The 16568-nt window shown below is 37.1% G+C and overlaps 1 protein-coding gene across 1 annotated transcript in view; it reads left to right on the top strand.

Moving 5' to 3' along the window:
* The window catches only part of BABAM2 (BRISC and BRCA1 A complex member 2), a 177260-nt gene that overhangs the window by 42788 nt on the left and 117904 nt on the right, over positions 1-16568 (top strand). The window contains exon 5 of the mRNA XM_074579678.1: positions 11196-11390. Coding sequence (XP_074435779.1) covers positions 11196-11390 — 195 coding nt within the window. The remainder of the gene's footprint in view (positions 1-11195; positions 11391-16568) is intronic.

The raw sequence follows: 16568 nt of genomic DNA, 5'->3' as shown, positions 1-16568 counted from the left end.
ATTCGATAGGCATCAGTTTTTCCTGCAAGAAGCACAGCTTTCTCTGTAGTCGTTAATGGTTGCCTGAGGAAGCAACAGGATTGAGCAAACAAAAGACTCTTCAGGTGTATGGGGTCACATTGGAGGAAAAATGCATGCTGCAGCCTAACTTCTGATTGTCAATTACTAGACACTGATGGCTAAATGTGTTCATATGTTTATATGTATATATAGTATACCTGCTTTGCAGGAAATTATGACCATGCTAGTGGTAAGGGTGGCAAAATGAATTCCAGCATCTTATTGACTTTCAAGTCATCGTTAGTGTAAACCAAAAATATAAAGCTGGGTGTCCCAAGCTGGACATATGAAAGCAGAATGTCTTATTTGGAAGTCTGGGAGTGAAATAATAATGTTGGTATTGATAATTCTTTAATATGAACCAGCAAACTCATAATGTAGTTATGAGTATTTTTTGCTTCAGTTAATTAAAATCTAATCATACTTAACTTGAGCAATGTTTTATTAAAATTTGGAAAAGAGTTATTATTAGAGAAACTGGCATAAAATTAAAGGATTCTGGCCCTGATGTGTAATGGTACTGGCACAATATACTCTGCTTCCTCACAAGAGCTCTAGAACAGTAAGAAATGGTTTGGCTTGAAGGCAACAACTTGTTAGCTTCCTAGAAACACATTTACAAGGTTTTCTTTTTTTTTTTTTTCCCTTTTCCTTTGGGGAAAAAAAAAATAAAAGATCAAATCTAGCACAGTCTTCCTGAATTGAGAATACATTTAAATTCAATGTGGTAAGCCCATTGAATTCAAGTTGTTGAGCCATGATAATTCATTTTTCCGTAGAGAAAGTTGGTCATTGCTTATGAATATGCCAGCAGAACAGACTTTTAAATTAACTGATCACAGAAGGTCAGTTAGAAATAATCATTCTGTCTGGTAATGCAGTTTCATATTTGATTAAATGCTAGACTGTGAATTCTGTTATAATTTATAATTGTACTATTCTCCAGTGGGATTAGTTTAAGTTTGAGACCCACCCTGCAGGTACTTTCCTTCAGAAGATATTGTTGGGGCAAAGAAGCGTCTTTGCACTCAGGGTAATATTCAGAAGATCTATTGATTTCCCGGAATGGAGGAGGGCTCAAGCTATGTTTTTCTTTTCTTTTTATTGGTCCAAGTTTCAGCCTGTATTTGTTTAAAAACTTATCTTTGTTTTACTCCTTCTTTACATGCTTTTATATCTGTGTTTCCTTGCTGTCTTCCATGTCGGATCCTCAGGCATATCTGCGCTTTTTAAAAGATAATTACAGAAATATAGTTCAAATTCAGTCAACATCTTCTGTCTTTTGTTTGCTGTATTAGTGTTCATACAGTTGTACGTTAATTTTGCTGTATACCTGTCTTCCTAGAGACACAGCTTTTACTTGCATAAAGGAACCAAATGAGTGTTCTTTTCTTATACTGCTTTTTTTGAGAAGAGATAACTAATTTGCATCAATTTGTCTGCTATAGTAGGGAAATAGTTTGGATTTCCAGTGTTTTACGACTTACACAATGGTATCTTGTAAATGTTTTCTTTAGGGACTGTATTTTCAAGGCCCTATAAACTCTCATATAGTACAAAAGTGAAAATAAAGATGGAAATACTGCTTGGCCAGTGAGATCCACCATGTGATATATTGATTTTAATTTATGGGATTTTGGCAGGGGGAAAAATGGTTAGAAGAAAGCAGTTCTGCATGTGCCACCCAACTATAAAATCTCAAGGGATGTTAGTGGATGCTGTCCAAAAGATTAGCTGTGAAGGTTCTGCCTCTTTGGCTGTAGCTAAAATTACTTGTTTGGACAGGAAAGGAAAAACCCCAAGAACTGATAAGATTGAAAGACTTGCGATTTAAAAAGGGATGCTTGCGATAAAGCATTAACATTGAGACAGTGGTCTGTTCTCTGGTCCACTCAGGGTCTGAAGAGTTGGGGCCTGTTTACGCTACCATCAGTTCATGATGAGGAAGTCTTTAGGTAAATGATGCATGTGTCTATGTCATGTGTTGAAATGAATCTTTTCTTCATGCTTTTTTTTTTCCCTTTTACTTGCCATGTCTAGTTAAATATGTACGCCTCTGGTAACAGACTCCCAAGGGGAAAAAGCACTGTGTACTCACATGGATTAACTAATGAATAGTGCATTGGATTCTCTATCCCGGGGTTTATACGTGCTGAGGGAATTAAGAAATTCCTTCTCAGAACAGGTAAAAGTACCATCTGCTTTCTGAGAGGTGTGCTGGGAGGTCTGGAAAGGAACAAAACTTGCTCTAATCACTTAGCAAAGTAGGACAAGAAATACTTATGCGTGCCAAGACTTCAGGAGATTAATTAGACAGTATTGTACTCTCTCAATACTAGGCAGTTGTAGCTTGTAAGGGTCTGATTTATCTTGTAAGAGAGCTCTGTGGGAGAAAGAGGAAGACTTTTTCAGTAAGAATGCAGAATTTAAAAATGCTTTTCTGTGCTCAGCTTCACAGTTTCTGCATCTCCAGAGCACCCCTCATGTACAAAGATCAGCTGTCTCTTAAATGCTCCTACAGCAGGGCATAGGAGTAATGTGTAGGAATCATTGGAAGTTAAGTTCACTCCTTTTTCAGGTGACCAGTGCTTGAGAGGCAGTGATGCTCGGTGAATTATGCTGGTTATGCTAGGTGAATGCAGAAGAGTGTTCTTTGTGTATCAGATTTGCTGGGGTTTTTGAGTCGCCTTGGGTATGATGAGATCGTTAATCAAGAACCACGCTGTGTGGCCAGAGGAAGAAAAAAAGGAAAATAATTTTATACAAAATTTAAGATGCTTTTCTGAAAACAGAATTCATTTCTTAATATGTTGTTTTCCTCCTCTGTATTTTCATGCTAATTCAAGGCCTTCAGGTATTTGAGATTTCAGCTAAGCTTTTATAAGGTATTGTAATTTCTGCATCCAATTTTCACAGGCTCTCACTAAAAATAAAACATAAAATAAATACTAACTGTCCCAAGCTTTGCTTTATGCAAACTTTTCATCTGTTACACACAATAGCTGTGCACACAATAGTAAAGTACACAAGGTCTGTAAGTTCTTTGATGGTATTTGCCATGACAAAAGTGCTCCTGAGTTTAACTGTTTTTATGTAATGTTAAGTTTTGATGTTTGCTTGTGCCCAAAAATGATCATTTCAAGCAGATCACTCCAGAAAGTTGTTCCAGTGGTGCTTTGGGGGAGGGGGGTATGAAGAACCTGTGAAAATAAGATGACAAGTAGATGGCATGTAGGTTTACAGTGATTGATTTGAAACTACAGCCTGTAGGATGTTTAAGTGCTGGCTGCTAAGAAACCGAAGCCTTTGAAGTTGTTATAACACTCCAGCCCTGCAAATACTGTGAAAAATATCTGTTGATAGAAAGATGTGAGCATATGGCAGATAATTATCCTGTGCCTTTTTCTGTGAGCAATTTCCCCATGGTGGCCCATGAAGGCTCATTCCAGACTAATGCTGTAACCACTGGACCCGTATCTCCTCTGTATTTATGTGGAGCATAAGTGCTGATGTTACAGTGCGATCTTTCTCATTTCAGGTAAAAACTTACATTGATACTGATTTTTAAGCCCCTGTAGGATGCAAGTTTTGTGCATGTGGTGTGCAGAGATATAAACAAAATGCAAATCTGTACTTACATTATTCTTTGTGATAATTATGGATTGAAAGATGCTATAGAAATGCATTACGACTGTTACGGGCTTGGGCGGTTTTGTTTACTGACATTTTCTCGTGAAAGTTAATTTCTTGCTTAGAAATATAAAAGTACACTAACTTAAAATAAGATCTTGCTGTTGTTTCCTGTAGTATAGCCAGGAAAAACAGTTACAATCTGTCTTCTTTAAAATCACATTCCTGGAAGATATTCTGGCAACCTGGATATTTAAACACATTTCAAAGAAAAACAACTTCAGATCAATTAGAAATTGTTATCGTATTTTCTTTCTGATAGCGTGGAATTATAGTTTGCTGCAGACATTGCCTGGAGTTATGAAATAATCCAGTAACCTGTGAAGGAGGCTGTGAATTAGCTGCTTATGGAACACAAGGTGCATTATGTTCTGAAAACATAAAGGGGGAATAGGTAATCATGGACACTGGGTAGTTTGCACAGGCTCTTGATTAGCTTTCTGGAAAGATCAAGGAAAGACTGCAAAGCACAAAATGTTCCAGAACAAAACTTAAATGTGGTTTCTTTGCCAAAAGTCGAATAGTATGGCTACTTTGGAATGCTAAATTCTGCGTGTCTTTGCTAGTAGGGCTGAGAAGCTACTTTGTGAGGGTTTTTCACTTGCCTCACCTCAAAGAAGATCTCGTTAAGACTGATACTGTCTGGCTGCAAATTTTCTTTGTCTCTTTTTGAAATGCAGTTGGTGTCATTGCTATTCATTTAAATGAGGTACTGTTGAAATGGCTTAAATTGCACTCTGTGGGTGGCCTTATAATATCTCTACTCTGCCTCTTTATATATACTGTAAGTGAATTGATTTTCTCAACACTTCGGTCATGTCTGATGGTCCAAAAAACTTCCCCTGTCAAACTGTTCACTTAGTGTGCAGCCACCTCCTGTCGGGTGACGGGACCAAGAGCCAGGGAGTTCCAAATTAACTTTGCACCCCAACAAAATCTGTGGGGTTATACTTAGTGAAAATTACGCTCTTTGGTGAGCTTGTTTAAATTGCTATCTGGCAGATCTTCAGAATAGATCTCCTGAGTCACTTTGGATTTCTCTAATGTAGACACACTTTAATGGATGCCTATGGTCTACTAGTCTCTGTATAATAACTGAATATTATTTTTCTATTTATATTGCTACACGGCGTGAGGTGGAGGGCAAAATTAGTAGATGTACATGCTATTGCTTAATTACTCTAAGGTCTAGATAGGTATTTTCTCAGAGACCTTTTCCTGAAACTTAGTCCAATAATGAGGAAAAGTTAGCAATTGCCAGGGAAGCTTCTGCCACAAAATAATATTCAGCTTCCTTATGTTGAATTGCTTACTCACAGATAGGCAAATAGTAATTGGCCATCTTCTGTGTGACAGTAGCTACAACTGTGGGCAACAATGGTTCTGGAATCTGGTCTTTATCATATGGAAGGTCTTGTTCCGTTACTTTTCCTGTAGACCATTTCGAATTTATTCCTGTAGACCATTTTGAATTCATTCCCTAGCTGGAAAAATGGGGATTAGCCAGTCACAGATGACATTAACAGGCTTTTGTGTCCACAAGAAAATACGTAGTGGTCTTCTGATGCTACTAAACCTGCTACTAAAATAAACTGCTTAAGATGAGGTAACAATTTACCTTTTTAGAAAATGGAAGTTAGATAAGTTGTTGTATGGCTGAGCCAAAAGACAATTAAAAGGTTGAAATTAAGATCTGAAGTGTGGAGTTGTTCCTAGTTCTAGTGGAGATTATGGAGAACCATGCGAACAGTGTCTAGACAGAAGAGAACTGTTTAATTGAGCCTCCATCTGTTTGCTCAGAAATGACAGGTAAGTTCTTCCATAATATGCTGAAAAAATGATAACATTAAACATGATCATAACCAATCTGAGGTGGGCACGTAAGCCTTCACGTGAGATGCACATGAATGAAGAAGTAGTTGCAGATGCACAGTTTGAGTTGATTCATACTTGTATATTGTTGTACAGTGGGCCCCTTTCAGTCTAGCTGGCTAACTTTTGAGTAACTTAGTTTGCACTGCAGAGTTCCCTTAAAGATATCTGTTGGCAAACAAGACAAGGAATTTGATCCAAGTCTGGATTTCTTTATTTTAAATGCATTAGTGATTGTTCTGTAAAATTTGATTAACTCTCTGGAAAGTCTGCAGAAATCTCATTTGAAATTAGAAAAGATTTATTGAGTGAAATATGTAAGCTAGTTTGTCAGTACTCCAGTCAGTGGTCTCATTTTTTTTTCTATAAAATTAATTTTAATTGCAATTTTATAGCAATTTCAGATAAAAAACTCTTTTCAGCATGCATGTCATTTTCGTAAAATGATGTAAACGTATAAATTTTGTCAGGGACAAAATTGAAGGTGAGCAGAGCAGAAGGAAATTTTGAGAGAAAATTTGCTGCAGAAAGCAACAAGTCTTTGCTGTATACATATTTGCTGGTTATTTCTTTAATTGGGTTTTTCATACCTGCCAGGCTTCAACAGTCTGGCTGTAGAAGCTGAGGTTATGTGTGTTTTCGTGTTTCCAGGGTTTTTCTGAAGCCGTAACAACTAAAACTCATAATTTTGAAGTTGCATTCAGAGCATAATTCTTATGCAAGATCTGAGTTTTGTAGCAAAACTTGGAGCCATGGAACACAGAAACGCTGGAGGTTTGTCTGTTCTTCTATGTTTTAAATATTTTAAAATACTATTTCTTAAAAGGCTGTATTGTCTAGGGTTGGAATACAGCCTTCAGGCAAGCAATCAGAAAATGAAGCTCACAGGCTGCTACTCCTTTTTGCACCAAAGCCTTGAGCTTGAGATTTTGCTTATTAAAACAACTTCCAAATTCTAATAGTATATACAATTCTGTATTGCTAACTAAAATTTTATTTAGAAGGTCCTTTATCTCTAAAGAAGGAGGTCAATTTACCGTTGCATGGGCACTACTCATTGACAAATCCTTGCATGTTCTCAGAAGAATCATTATAATGCTGAAATTGCAATGATCAGGACATTCTACAAGGGATCAAGTTGATAAACATCAGATTCTGCTTTAGTTAGGTTTCAACAATGTATGTTACAGGTAGTTGCTTACTTTGACTTTGATTTTAAAAAAAGAAGGAAAATTAAAGAAGGTACTGTTTGAAACCGAGCGAACAATGTAGTATGTATTTTGGCATACTGGTGAAATTGAATCACAATAAAATGGTTTTAAAGTATTTTCATATGAATGAACCTAGTGCTTAGGGCAAATTAGCAACACTTAAAAATATGTAAGAAGAAATGTCGTACATAAATATGTCATTGTATTCAGAAGTGTTTGTGTTAAAATTTATAAATTTAGATCTTCTGAAAAGAACAGCACTTCTGCAAAGTTAACACAATGTCTAGAAATGTGATGGCCAATTTCCAAATAGCAAGCAGTACCATAATATAATTCTAAAGTTAAAAATTAATGTTTATTTAAATCAGAACTTGCGTTACAGAAAATTTGTGTAACCATCATATATTCACCCTTTAATCGGTGAGAATCTGCTGTAATTGATACATGTACTGGGTGGGTAGTTGAATTTTTCTCCAGGTGATTTGTTTTTATAATCAGTTCATACTTTGTTTGAATCTTTAGTTACTGAATTAAAGGTATTTAATAAAGATCCTACAGTCAAATAATTCATTTTAATTTCTGTAGCTTTAAGGCAAGATGGCATAAACAGTGTTTTGATGCAGTGCTCTTGAATTCTTTGAAGAGAGCAATACTCTAGCTCCATGCTGGACAAATGACAATGGATTTCCTCTTGCTCTTTTTTTGTTCTGTAGTGTAATGTTATTTAAAAAACAAAAGGTTCAGTTGCATTTAGGTCAGTTATTAAAATATTGTTGGTCATTTCCTTTGACAGAACATTTCTATTGTGTTATACCAGTGTCATTAGGAGGAAAGGTTATTCCCACTTGTCTGGCTGATATCAATATGTACTGGCATATTACATCCTCTGGCTTTCTGGAAATGCTTTATTTGAGCAGCAGCTTGGGAACAGGAAATTTAAGGTTACACACAGTCTGGTTTCAGACTGCATGATACAAAATGTGTTTCCTAGAAGACGCTGTCTACCTGTAAAATGTTCTCTAGTATTTTGTAGAATCATATAAGCTTAAATGGGTTCCAGTTTGGAAGAAATTTTTATCAGCTGTAGATGGCAGACAAGGTGGAACAAGGCTTTCAGTCACTCTGTAGTATGTATTTGAGGAACCTGTGCGAACCGTGTTAGTATCTGACCATTCACCAATTACTCTGGAATATATTTTACCTTTTAAGATATGGCAGTGGTAATATTCCCATTTAATAGGTGTTCTTACTGTCTAGGACAAAAAACAACAGAGTACTTCTGCTTCAAGTCATGGTCAAATGTGGAGTCTGTGACACTGTGGTAGCTTCTAAAGGCAGAGGTTCAAGGATAGTATCTTAGCCACGCTGGGCAGCCCTTTCTACCAGAATCATAGTGGGCAGGAGAATAGTAGTACAGTTTAACCCTGTAGCTGTTCATTGAACTGTTCATTCATCCATGTAAAACAAAGCGAATCGTGATCAGCAGTTATGTCCTCTTGTGTTTCTTCAGCTGAGCCTGTCAGTCTTGGGTGAATCTGTAAATCATATAAACATGAGGGCTTTTTCAAGTCTGTACTGTAGAGGTAAATGTTCCCTTAAGTGCTCCATCCACACTCTTAAGATTATAATTTTTTTTTGTCAAAGCAAGAACAATGTCTATGTTTCTGAAGAATGAGAATGAAAATTCTGAATGAATTTCCCCCAACCATTTTCTTCTTTATGTATGACAGAAATGTATGTTTTTCATTCTAATCACAGGAATGAGCAATACATAGACAGTTAATGCAGCGCTGCCAGCCATAGTCATTCAAAAACCATGAATCGTGTTGCTGAAAGTCATGACAGTGATCTAAAAACCATGTTTATGAGACAGGAAAAGGATTGTATTCCTAGATTGTATTTCTTTTATTTTTGTCTCTCTTTTCTGTGTGTAGATAGTGCATACACAGATTTCTTTGCCTCTCTGGTAGGTATTAACTTAAATGAGAAGGGTTGGAGGGGATGGGTAGAATGTAGCTGAGTTTCTCTTAAAATTGATCCCCTCCAGGATTGGGAACTTCAGGAAAAACAACATGTGGTGAGATTTGAGATAAAATTGCCTTAGTAAACATTATAGATTTTTTTTTTTTTTTCCTGCAAAAAAGGCAAGATTTTCAAGGAAGGAATAGATATTTCATGTTGCTTTCGCTGGCAAATTTGGTTTGTGTGTTTTAAGTGATGATGCTGAAAATGAGAAATTAATTTTGATAACATCTTAATATGGAGGGAAACAAATACAAAGTTGTGTAAAGATAAATGCTTGAAGTATTAAGTCATCATACACACATACTGAAGTCTGTATAAAACCATTCCAAAGGGATATATCATGAACTACAGTCATCAGATACAATAAAAATTATAAGCCTTTTTAAAAGAAATAGCCACATAGTTAGAGATTAGGCTACGACTAGATTTCATTGTACAGCTGATGGTATGGGTATGGTGCCTGGTGAATAATTGATTAATCTTTCTATCTGCCTTTCCAGAGTATCAGATGATAAAATTTGTACACATCTCTCTAATTTCTTTTCGGGTCAGTACTATGGAGTCTTACCTGGATAAGAGCCTCTGTTTCTGTTTGAGTTTTTTGTAAACCCCTTCACAGAATCAAAAAAATCAAACTGAGGTTGGAAAGAGCCTGTAGAGACCATCTACCTAGTTCAGACCCCTGCCTGGGCAGGGTCAGATAGAGCAGGCTGCCCAGGACCTTGTACAGTGGGGTTTTGAGTATCTCCAAGGACAGAGACTCGACAACCTCTTTTGCAACCTGTTTACTTGTATTTATTAGTCTTGGTGTTACACAAAATATGGATAGCTTGTATATTTTCGGGGACTTGATTTTTATCCAGCTTCATTCATTTACTTAACCTAGGTTAAGAACGTAATTTTTTATGTGTTTGAATACAAGGCGGTCTTAAGTTAGCTTCTTCAAAGCACAGAAATGTTTTCTGTCCTTTCATTGTAGAAAATGGTGCATACCAAAGCAGTTTTTCCACTGCAAGGTAAAAAAGAGCTAATGCTTTTCATGTCCTTGCCAAAGAATGTAAATTATGCATATAATTTACTAATGAAATATTTGCAACTTCCAGGACAAAAGTAACCACTTTGGGTTCAGATACTGCTAAGTAATTTTATTTGAAGCTACTATATTGAGTTTTTTGTAAAATACAGACATCTTTGCCAGTTCTAAGGATCTTAATGTTAAATGTACAATCCATAGAATTTAAAAACCCGTTGCAGCTAGGTTGTTGTCATATGTTCATGTGACATACAGAAATTCAGAATAATACTGGTTATACTGAAAGCTGACCAAAAGCTGCATGACGATGTTAACATGCCCTGAGCTTGTATCAAGACCTGTTGAGGACTTCAGCACAAAGCATGTGGGCTTTTGCATCAGAACTGTCTCATGTCCTATCAGCATGGAGTACAGGGTGAGTTCTCATCTGCCCTTAACATAAATCCATTCTAGGTCAACCAGATGTAGGCATGCAACACTGATCATGTTAGGTATGGTTTGTAACACAGAAAACCTCCTGAGTAAATCTTACTGTGCATGGAAGACTGCTCTCAGCCAATGTGAGAGTAGTTAAACTGAGAGATAACATCACTACTGTGCTACTGACACAGTTATCTTCATTGTATTAACATTTTTATTTCTCTTAACTGTGTTTCTTCATATACAGTCAACTTGTAATAAAAGCTTCTGCCAGGCACATTGAAGAGACTTGTGTACGGATGGCATTTGTGTTACAGGGATGAGTCAAGGTAGCTCTAGTGAAGAGACAGTCAAGGTGAAGTAAAGCACAAGGTTGAGGCAACAGAAGAGAACCCATTTGCTCCGCCGGTGTCAATACTGTACCCACTATTTGAATAGTGGAGCAGAGTAGTTTCTGTAGTTGCTGTTAATTTAACATATTCACTTGGCTGACTGCTTTTTGGATCAGATACTGTGCGGGGTTGTACTTACCTGATCCCTGTATGTTTCTCATCAGTTTTAATTTCTTGAATTCAAACTTTACAAGTTCTCAGATGCAACATCATAATTTTGGGGAAGAACAGAATGGTAATTTGGGCCTATCTGTGTCTGGTAGTAGCCCTGTTACCAGTTTTCTGGTAGGTCCCTGTATGGACTCTTATTTTACATTAAGGTTTGCTTTTGCTGTTTGACCTGGTTTTCTTCCAAAGCATGATACAACCTTTGCATTTGATATGGTTTAGCTTTGTCACAAAGCTTCCCCATGCATCTGTGCCTCTGGTATGAGTGCTTGTCTTTCTGTTGCTGCAAACGATTTTGGTCTCTGTTCTTTTCTAATTCAACAGAATTTAGCTTCTTGGAATCCTTCAAACCCCGAATGCCTCCTGCTTGTTGTGAAAGAGCTTGTGCAGCAGTATCACCAATTTCAGTGCAGTCGATTACGTGAAAGCTCTCGTCTCATGTTTGAATATCAGACTTTACTTGAAGAGCCCCAGTATGGAGAAAACATGGAAATCTATGCTGGAAAAAAAAACAACTGGGTAAGCTATTAAGAATGTTTCTGCTAAAATGCTTTTAGTGATCCTTTCATTTTAATAAATACAGCTCTTGCCTTGGAAAACTTGAGTTGTTTCTGTGGGTCTCCATGCTTTATGTTTCCAATGGAGAAAACTTATATTTGACTCCAGCTCACTTTCTGCATTCCCTGTTTTGTACTGGTATTCCACTACCTTGGTTGACCCAGATTTCCTGGTGAGTAACTGTTTTTCAACCTGACGTTAGTTCATCTGATTTATAGATGAAAACTTTAAAAACTGTTGAAAAGTCAGTGCAGTATTTACCGGGCACAGTTCAATGTTATGTGGAAGCGTGAGTTATCGCTGAAGATTTGAGAGGCAGAATAACAGGTGTTGCTATGATACCTCGCCTGGGCAAATCAGCCTGCTTAGGGGTAGGATGTATTAGGGTGTGATTCCACATTACAATTGAGTTGATTTCATTGATAGCTGCAGCTGCCTGTATCTCTCTGGCATTTGTCTAAGCTGAGATGAATTGTTTCAGGAACCTAAACTGGAAAGCGGGGAAAAAAGACCCAACTAATTTTCTGCAGAAGGACAGGAGGAGGTCAGATGGGCTAGAGAAGTGACTTTGTAGGGCCATGTCTTCATACAACAGTCAGGCTTATCTGTTTCCTGAAGTACCCTTTGCCAGGGAAATGTGCCATGCTGTGTAGAAACACTCTAGGTACACCACCTCAGCCTTTTAAAATGAGGCTATTGGCAGTGTAGACATTTTGGTTAGTGTGTGATTTGATTTTTTTTTTTAAAAAATTTTTAACTGATCTTTGCCACAGAGTAAGCTTTGCAAAAATGGGTCTTTTCAGCTAGTAATGTATTTATCATGGAAAGTTTGGAGTAAGATACATCAGGACATATCTAATTGTGTTTATGCTGAACACATCTCCCTCCTGCTTTCAGCAATAGCGTGCTCTTAAGATACAATGGCCTTCAAAAGCAGTATCTTCTGAAATAGATGCCATCTGAAAATTGATGAAAATTCAGCATTCTGGTTATCAGGGCCTAGAATTCAGCTTTATGTCACTTTAACCATCCTGAAGTTTTAAGTGATGCAAGGTTGTTTACTTTACAACTCACAGTACTTATATTCATCTGCTTTTCTTTTCTTAGGCAAGTCATCTAGGCTTTTTTATTTTAAACCAAGAAAATTTTCTTCATCAGAGAATTTCAGATCTCTTTTTTTATGTCTATAGATCAGAATATTTCACTGAAATTAATTTGTTCTTAAATGTTATTCTCTATAGCTTGCATCACAAACAATTTGCCACATCTGTATCATCAGACTGTTTTATTTAAATGCAGAAGGCTTTCTGAACCGTACTGAGATTTTGTCATAATTTTTGGCAGCTGCCAAAATTCTACTCAAGATTGTAGAAAACTAGGGTTTTTTTCCCTTTTTTATGGAAAAGCCATATCTACTAAAGCCTTTTGAATGTTTCCTCAGCCTATGGTGACTAATAAAGAAATTTGTTTTGCATTTGAAATGCTTAGTTAAAAATATTCCAGTAAAATAGATCTTAAATACATTTTGAGGCAAATCCTTTTAATCATTGCGGAGCTATTTGAGGTTTCTATAGTGTGTGCTTTGTTTTCAAAGTTTACATTCTCTATCAAGAAGACTCTGAGGGTTTTGTTTGGAGATTCTATGAATCTGGTATCTGCATGATAGAGGCTTGTTTGCGCGTGTCTTAAAACTCAAAACTATGAAACTAACCTGTATGGTTCTCCTTTCAGTCCTTTACAACTGTCTTGTTAGTCTTGATGATCAGCATAACAGCAGTGTTTATCTGAAATGCAAGAGGTAACCTGCATGTTATGTCCTCTGCCTAGAAGTCATTGAAATTTGTGTCGTTGCTGTCTCTCAGGAATCGGTAGTAGCTCAGCAGACTTCTGAAATAATCATCCATGAATGAACCTTGCACAGTGTTATGAAAGCAATCATCTTAAGTGCATGAGTTTGAAGTTTGAAGAGGAGGCCTGAATTCAGTGCTGTGTCCCAAAATGGAACAGAAATTTGCTTTTATACCTTTGTTCCAGTACCTTCAGTTTCATGAAGTGATCTCCAAAATCTATAGACAAATAGACAAAACATTATCTAGCCTTAGTAGCTTTGTGTTGGCAGAGCACCAGCTGACACAGATGCCCATTAACTGTCTAATCTCTCAGTGCCGTGGCCAGAAATGGATCTGGCTCGACCTGTTGGCTGCGACCAGCTGGTTGGGGTTGGGTAGGTGAGCACCATGGACAGGGACCGCTCCTTGCCCAGCTTTTGGAAGTAATACATTGCATAATAATACTGACTGAATGACATAAAAGATCTAGGCTGCAAGTTCGTATTTACTTGTATGTCTTGGAGCAGCTGATGTTTTAATCAGAGGCCATTCATCTGTTCAGTGGCCATCTCTGTTCATCAGACTTGGTATTTTACCAGAAATAACTTTCTGGATTTTATGGCAAATGTTGTACGGCATTTTTTGGAAATTAAGTCCAGACAACAAGCACTGTCTATAATATCCATTTCACTCTAAATAAAAAGTGAGTGCCCTGACTGTCATCAGGGCAGTTTTCGTATTATACATGCACAAGAAGTTGGTGATTTTTCTCCATGTATAAGTAATGCAGTGTCAGAAAGTTGGTGTCTACCCTCACAAGTAGCGTCATCAGGAGAGGTTTCAGAGTCTGGCTTTAAATTAAGGTATGCTCACTTTTTGTTGCATAATGTTTCTGTGTGCAATTACTTTGCCTCTATTGTGTGACTACCAGGGACAAATTTTAAGGCCAATTCTGAGCTAGCTGGCAGTAGGAGGGTGGGTTACAATCTACTGTCATGTAGGTGACCTTACAAGGGTCACAGAAACCCTTTTGACAAATGATATATCTGACAAAGTACTGTTGGAAAGGTTTTGATTGCATTCAAGATCTTGTTTTTTCTTGTTTAGTGACTGGAAGGTAGAATAAGTTATCTGTAGTTCATGCCTGATACATAGACCAAGAAACAAATTGGCACTGGTACTAGCATTGCTTATTGTCCATCTGCCTAATACAGCATCTTTTTCTATATATGCTTAGTTGCTTGGGGTGAAATGTTTCCTTAATTTAGGCATAAAATAATTGACGGAATCCAGTTCTGTAGAGTTTTTTCCTCCTCGGTTTTAATTCATGTCAGTACCACAGCAAATAATGTGCCTAGCAACCAATCCCTTATATTCCTCAGCTGTCCTGCTTAGCAGCTTACCATTCATTTTGGAAAGCCAGTTTCCATTGGCTTTGACCTCCAGTACTTTCTCAGACAGGCTTGTGTATTGGCAAGCTGTTTTCCTTCAGTATTTTATTCAGCCAATCAATATGCACTGCAGTTAGTGGGCTCCACGATTATGGAGGCTTGTGGTCTGGTGGTATATGGCTAGTGACAACCTTCATGTTTTCTTTTATGCTGAGCTCAAAGCAATTTACGGATTAGCACAGCTAATCGAGAGGGGAGGCAAAAGTACTGGCTATATTGCAAAGGCATATGTCAAATTGTCAATATCAGTGTAGTTGACTGTGAACGCTTTCCTCTTGAAGAGTTGTAGTCTTTGGCAAGCTGTCCCCATAACTGTGTGGAGTTCTTATGGTAACATCTACTATGTAGTAAATGTAGTAAAGCAGTGACCTAAACGGTACCCTTCTGACATCTGTGTGGGTTATAAGCCCTTGAGTATTGAGGGGTCTGAGCATTGCCACAGATTGCCCAGAGAGACTGTGGGATCTCCATCCTTAGAGATATTCAGATGCTGTCTGGACATGGTCCCAGGCAACATGTTCACTGTCAAGATTCTCTACATCTCTTCCGTGGGTCTCTGCTGCATTTGCTAGAAAGGATGCTTCCATTATTTCAGACGTATTACAGGCTTTTGCTTATCACAAGGTATAGCTGCATACACAATAAAGATGATCCTGTTTAAAACTAGTATAGTGTTTACATTCACCCTTAATGAGAATTGCAATAGGCACATTCACCATAGATGCACGTGCACTCTGTTAAAATTTGTGTATTGTACACTTCTTGTTTGAAGTATTTTTCTTCTCGCATTGTCTGGCTATGCAAAACATTTAAAATATTAAAGTGAAAATTAGATACAGATGATTATGGTCAGGAAAAAGTAAAGTAGTACATATGTGTTACCATGGGAGAATGAATGCTGCATATTCATACAGCTTGTCTTTGTCCCATTGCCTGTTAAAGCGAAGTACTGTTTTTTAAAAATTGTATGTCATCACGTAACTAAGTAGCATATATGTGCAAAAATCGGGCCGTGTTAAAACTGAAAAAAGTTTTGCTACCTTGTCTCAAGATGTCCTAATATTTTGTACTTAACTGCATAAAATTAATGTTTAACGCTTTTTGTACTGCTAATTCAACATGACAACTATAGCTGCTGTATGGCTACTTTATTGAATTAAAAAATAGAGATGACAAAAAATTAATATGGAGGAAATCAGGGAGGCATTTGTTTTTCAAAAAGGGCCAACTTCATTGCTTCATAACCAGGTGGACAACGTCTGGTTTTAAGGAAGTGTATGAAACAGAAAGGAAATCCTTTCCATTTCCTTTGCATACACTTTATGCATAAAAAAAAGCAATGTGTATGGGACGCTTGGCAAAATTTCAGTGAACAGTTGTCTAGGTGTTAATAGTCACATAATTCTGAAAACAAATTATATAAAACCTTCTACTTCAGTTCTTTCCTCTTTGTTTATTCAGAAGACACTTTTGATACATTCTCACCTTACTCAACACAAGTTCTTTTATGTATACCTGCAATGTTTGTGAAGATGCCTCTATTTTATCTATATGCTCTTATAAAGTTGTCAGTTTTTTACCTTTGCTTTCAGACCATTTGCAGGTCTCGCCGGACCTTTGTCCGGAAATGAGTAGAGCCAAGATAGATCTATATTTAGAGCCTAACAAAGTATGGTCTGATTTTTGTCATGCACATTGTTGTATTCTGACTACTTTTTGCTGTTGACTTACTGGCAGTGATGGTTTTGAAGTGTTTTCTCATATAACATCTGAAATCTGTAAATTATTTTTTTTCCTCTTTAGTAATTCCATTGAGAAATGTTGTTTTAAATCTCAACTCTTTTGTTTGGCATGAGCTC

The sequence above is a fragment of the Larus michahellis genome, chromosome 3 (genome assembly GCF_964199755.1).
Source record: "Larus michahellis chromosome 3, bLarMic1.1, whole genome shotgun sequence".
Taxonomy (NCBI): domain Eukaryota; kingdom Metazoa; phylum Chordata; class Aves; order Charadriiformes; family Laridae; genus Larus; species Larus michahellis.
This window is presented reverse-complemented; position numbering and strand designations above follow the sequence as displayed.